General features: G+C 54.2%; 1 protein-coding gene across 3 annotated transcripts in view; it reads left to right on the top strand.

Annotated features, from left to right (window-relative positions):
* CMIP (c-Maf inducing protein) overlaps positions 1-5,876 on the top strand; it is a 233,515-nt gene that overhangs the window by 223,589 nt on the left and 4,050 nt on the right. For all 3 annotated transcript variants that reach the window (XM_006909847.3, XM_025045328.1, XM_025045327.1), the window contains exons 16-20: positions 900-1,040; positions 1,794-1,841; positions 2,963-3,109; positions 3,896-4,001; positions 5,398-5,468. In XM_006909847.3, coding sequence (XP_006909909.2) covers positions 900-1,040; positions 1,794-1,841; positions 2,963-3,109; positions 3,896-4,001; positions 5,398-5,468 — 513 coding nt within the window. The remainder of the gene's footprint in view (positions 1-899; positions 1,041-1,793; positions 1,842-2,962; positions 3,110-3,895; positions 4,002-5,397; positions 5,469-5,876) is intronic.

Here is a 5,876-nt window from a genome sequence, read left to right as displayed (position 1 = left end):
GAGCATCGAAGCACCAGAGCTTGCTGTGCAAGAAGGAGTTATGGTGAGACTTGAGGACAGAAGAGAAGTTAGCCAGAGGCAGGAGCGGAGCGGAACATTCTAGGCTGTGGGGACTGTACCTGCCAAGGCTCCAGGGCAGGAAGAGGATTTATGGAAGAAGAGGGAGGAGGCCAGGGCGCTAGAACGTAGTCCAGGGCAGAGAAGCTCGGGGTGTGGGTGTGCAGGTGTGAAGAGCCTCCTAGGTGCACAAAGGTCCTGGAGTGTAGTCCACGTGCTCATCCTGAGTGCCTTGTGCGGGGACTTGGCAGGAAGGGCGTGAGCAGGGTGCAGCATCGCGAGGGCCTAGTAAGGCGGACTCTCCTGGGCAAGTGAGAAGTCATGGGAAAGGGGATCTCGGAAACAGGGCCGTCAGCGCCGAGGGGCTGGGAAGGAGAGCGTGCGTGTGCAGCCGCCTGAGGCCCTGCAGGAGGCAGCACAGTGCACATGTTCCCCAGGCTCCAGTTCAGCTCAGTGAGCACATCTGAGCATCTGCTGTGTGCTCGGCACCGGGGGAAGAACTTGGGATAGAAAGAGATGTCTCGTCTTTGGGCCTGGCATACATTATTCCTGCATGCATTTACCAAGAGTCTGCCGTGTGCTCAGCTGGGCGCACGGAAATGTTTCCATTATGCAGATGGGAAGCTGGGATAGGCGATTTGCCCAATGTCACACAGTCAGAAATGCAAAGGCAGGGCTACTGATTTTCAAATTAAGACTCTTGGGGCACTTAAGGTGTACTGAGGTATCTATACACCCCCTTTCTGGGGCCGTTAGGTTGGGCTCCTTGGGCTTCTGCCCCTTCAAAGAGCAGCCCCACCTAGACTCGCGGCGGGTGGTGACACATCTGCCGCTCTTGGCAGATCCTGTGCTTGATGCTGGAATACAACATCATCGACAACAACGACACCCAGCTGCAGATCATCTCAACCCTGGAGAGCACCGGCGTGGGGAAACGCATGTACGAGCAGCTGTGCGACCGGCAGCGGGAGCTGAAGGAGCTGGTGAGTCCGCAGTCAGGCCGGCCAGAGAGAGCAGCTGGGGTGCAGGACCCAGGGATCCTTGCACCTGTGGGAGCCTCTTGTTCATTGACTCCCTCTCCAGACCCAAAGAGGTCAAGATTAGCACCCACCACTTTCCATATCGTGGAAGAGGGTCACAGAGAGGTCAAGTCACTGGCCCAGAGTCACACCTTATTCAGTTCCTGGCCAGGACACTATGCTGTCTCAGCCCCAGAGCCATGCGTGGCAGTCACCGTGTCCACACTCCTCCCACATCCCATTTCAGTGCATGGGGGCTTAACTTCCAAATGTCAGCACCTGCGCCTCTTGGCCAGAAGGCATTCTCTGTCCACAAGCGTGCACAGCAACACAGAAGTGTGGAGAATTCACAGCAGCCCTCAACCAATGGCTAATGGGAGAGGGCGTGTAAACTCTCCAGTACCGATAGCTCTGACGTGACTCCCCCCACCATTTCCCAGTGGCATTCAGTGGTAGCTGGATTGATAACACCCCTTTCCACTTGTGGCCTTCGTAGATCACTTCCCCACTCCCCTGCTGGTGATTTTTGGAAACACCTCTCAATAAACCACCTGTGCTCAAACCTTGTCTCAGGATCTGCCTCTGAGACCAAACCACCATATTGCCATCTATCAGCAAGAAATAAAAACAGCACTGAGTGGTGTTAATAGAGGTGGGGGTGCAGGGAGGAAACTCAGGGAAAAGAATGGGTCGTAATCAGCCTGGTTTCTGTTGCAGCAAAGGAAAGGCGGGCCCACCAGGCTAACACTGCCCTCCAAGTCCACAGTGAGTTGGTTTTGTTCTCTCTGAAGGGCCAGGTGGAGGGAAGAGGGTGGGTCGGTCCTCTCTGCTGGGGAAAGGCAGACAGTGTCTGTTGAAGGTGATAGGGAGTGGGGAACAGGGACCCGTAGTACTTGACAGGCCAAATTTTCTAGGAAAAACTGGGTTGCAGGAAATCAAACATGAAGATTATTTGTTGATACTAATGTGAATACATTATCAGATATTAGTAGAGTATGTTATCAGATAATAGCTAATATACTATGTGTTATTAGTTCAATTTATTCTCACAATCCTATAAGGTTGGTGCCTCTTACACCCCCATTTTGCAAGGGATCTTAGTTCCTTGTATCCTGCTGCCCCACTGTCCTTGGCACATGGCTTTCATCTCACAGTCAAAAAGAAGGGCTGCTCAAACTCCAGCCATCTCAGCTCCATTCCAGCCAGCAGGAAGACGGAAGTGGCAAAGATGAACATGCCCCTTCCCTTTAAGGACCTTCACGCAAGTTCCACTTGACACGTACACTTACTTACCATTGTCTACATGTAGCACATGGCCACACCTAGCTGAGAAATTAGCCTTAATTCAGGGGAGCCAGGTGGCAGGTAAAACTCAAGAATTCTATCACTCAGATGGGAGGAAGAATGGATGTTACCCTCAGCAACCTCTCAGTCTAGGGCTCAGATATTTGTCTCTACCGCCACAGTCCTGAGGGTTGAGGGGGGCCTCAGCGTTCACATGTGGGAAATGGGCACAGGCTGCTGCCTGGAAAGTGAGATGTGTCTTACACACGCACACGCACACGCATGCATGCACACACGCATGCTCCTATGGGAGAGATGTGGCCTCGGAACACCCCAGTTGGTGACTCAGGGTATGAGTCACAGCACTGAAGGCTTTCTCCTCCACCTCACCGCTGCCACCCACAGGGACAGCTCCTCCCTCCCTGGCACTCCTCTTGGCCCAGCCCACCGAGTCATGCCATCGCCTCAGCTCCTGGGGATTTGCTGCCTCCAACACTAGCTCTCTGTGGGACAAGGGAAAGGAGGTGGGGACGCTCAGGGTCTAGGGATGCTCCCCGCAGCCCGAGGCAACCCTGAGACCCCGCCTGCCGGTCTGTTTGCAGGACGCAGACTTGGCTCGTTTGCTGAGCTCGGGCTCCTTCGGAAACCTGGAGAACCTCAGTTTGGCCTTCACCAATGTAACCAGTGCCTGCGCTGAGCACCTCATCAAACTGCCTTCTCTCAAGCAGCTGAACCTGTGGTCCACTCAGGTACATACTGCCCAACTGCTCCCTGCTCCGTGTCCCTTGCACCCTCCTCCTGCCCCCTCCTCCCTGCCCTTTTGCACCCTCCTCCATGCCCACCCTGCACCCTAGCCCCCATACCGTCCCTGCACCCTCCTCCATGGCTTGCCTTTCTGTCCAGAGCCCCTGGTCCGAGTCACCTGATTACTACACCTCCTCCCTGGCTCAGCACCCACTTCCTGGAGGGCAGAGGAAATGTAGGACATCATGAAGCCCATTGGCCCATTTCATAGTTGGAGTCGCTGAGGCCCAGGGCAGGGATGTGCCAGGCAGAGTCTCGGAGGCACTGAGGCAGAGCTGGGAAGCGGAGCTGCCGCTGGCTGTGGGCCTTTTCTTCGTAATGATGACCACAGCACACGAGTGCTCGGTGTTGATTGAGCTGTTCCTCACGTAGGTCACACTCACGCCTGTGAAGCGTAGGCCCCACTGTTGCCCACACTGGGCACAAGAGACACTGGGCGTTCCAGCAGTCTCCCTTCCAGCCCCACCCTCCTCTCTCTACCCACTGTCCTGCTCAGCTTCCACTCAGCCCTCCTCGACAGATGGCAAAACCGACTCGCAGGGAGGGCACGCATGTCCCCCTGGCAGAAGCTGGATTGGAGCCCAGGTCAGGAGAGGCATTTGAGTCCTTGGAGAGAAGTGACAGCAGCCCATCCCCTTCCTCCACCACTGCCCTGACCTCGAGGCCATTTCCTGGGGTGCCTTAGGGAACCAGAGTCCATCTCCAGGGCTGAGAGTTTCTGTTCTCCACAGTTCGGAGACGCCGGCCTGCGTCTCCTGTCGGAACACCTCACCATGCTCCAGGTGCTGAACCTGTGCGAGACGCCTGTCACAGATGCTGGCCTGCTGGCCCTCAGCTGTGAGTACCGAGGGGCTGCCAGGGTGCATGCGGGCTTCCTTCCTTCCTTCATTTATTCATTTATCAACTTGGCACCATGCACTGTGCCATGTGCTGGGATATAGTCATTCAGTCACTGAACAAGTGTTTATTGAGCACCTACTATGTGTCAGGCACCATTCTAGACAGTAGGAACAAAACGGGGAAAATATTCCTGGCTTCTTAGAGCTTAAATTCTAGAGAGAAAATTAAAAATGAGTAAGGCCCAGCCCATACCCTCTTGATGCCATCGTAGCCTCTGAGGGACCAAGTTCGAGAAAAGTGCTCCAGGGCATTGTGATGGTGCTCCCCAACCACCTGAGCAGTCACTTGGGAGCTCGTTAGAAATGCAGATCCTTGGGCCCTGCCCCACATCTGCTGACTCGGAAACTGCATTTTTAAAAATGCCTGGGTGATTCCTGGTACATTAAAGCACTGCCCTAATCGAAGGAGCCACACAGTCCTCACTCAGAGAATGTGGGAATCACAATTCCTGAACCTGTAGTCCGATCTACTGAATGAAAATCCTGGGTGATGTTGAGCCTGGGGATCTGCATTTCCCATTGGTGTAGAAGAGCGGCCCCATGCCTCGGCTGGGAGGAATCAAGGAAGGCTTGCCAGGGAGGTGATCGGATCAGGGTGTGAAAGACAGATGCGTAGGAGTGGGCCAAAGGGGAGGCATGCTGGGCAGTGGCCATGACTTCTACAAGGTCATTGGCAAATTCGGAATGGCTTGAAAGGGGGTTGGAGCAGGTGACAGGGTTAATAGAAGGCAGCGAAGATGAGGTTTGGAGCTACTTCTGTTCAAAATGACACTGTCATTGGAGTCACACAGTGTGAGTGGGTAGGGGCTCTGGATAACAATGCAGATTCCTGGGCCCTGCTCCAGCCTCTCGCTCAGCATCTCTGGGAGTGGGACAGGACATTCAAGTATTTAACAGGCTCGCCATGCAATTCTTGATGCAAACTGAAGTTTTGAGGCCTTCCATGAGAAGCCAAGGGGGTTTGAGTCAGCTTCCAGGGTTCCCTTGAGGGGAAGGCCATCAAGACTGTTCCATCAAGACTGGTCTAGAGTATGGCACTCGAGCTCTGGGGATGTCTGGTCCAGGCAGTGGAGGAATATGACATATGGACCAGAAGGGATGGAGGCTCAGAGGGCAGTGAGAGAACATGGGCCCAATTCAGACCAGAACATGCCTGAAACAGACTTTCTGTACGGAGTGGCCCCTGGCTTTGCCTCCCCTTCCTCATCTCTTGAACACGGACCTCGGCATCTGCAGTCAGGCCCCCAGCTGGACCATCCCATACCTGCCCGCAAGCTGCCGCTTGTGGGGTCTTACTGACCTAATGACTGTGTCTGTCTCCCTGTCTTGTACAGCCATGAAGAGTCTCTGCAGTTTAAACATGAATAGCACCAAGCTCTCGGCTGACACCTATGAAGATCTGAAGGTAATTCCTCCCCCCATCCCCCCTTAGATCCTGGCATTTCGCTCTCACGGAGCTTATTTTCAAACAAGAAAGGCTGTTACGCCAGCAGATAAGCCAATGAAGAAAAGAATGGCGAGTTGAAAGGAGTGAAAAAGGGGAAGCCAATGGGTTGGAAAAAGGGGAATCGATGGATTGGAAATAGGGCCTGTTTGGCATGGGCTGATCAGGGACAGTCCCTTTCAAGTGAGGCCACATAAGCTGAGACCCAAGCGATAAACCAAGGATGCGAAGGGCAAGAGGAAGAGTGAGTACAAAGGTCCTGAGGCGGAAAGGGTTGTGAGGGCTGACTTTGTAGCAAATGTGACTAGAAAGTGAGAGAGTAGACTGGGGCAGACTGCATAAGGCCTGGTAGGTCATGGAAGGACTCTG

Source organism: Pteropus alecto, unplaced genomic scaffold (genome assembly GCF_000325575.1).
Source record: "Pteropus alecto unplaced genomic scaffold, ASM32557v1 scaffold42, whole genome shotgun sequence".
NCBI classification, from domain to species: Eukaryota; Metazoa; Chordata; class Mammalia; order Chiroptera; family Pteropodidae; genus Pteropus; species Pteropus alecto.
This window is presented reverse-complemented; position numbering and strand designations above follow the sequence as displayed.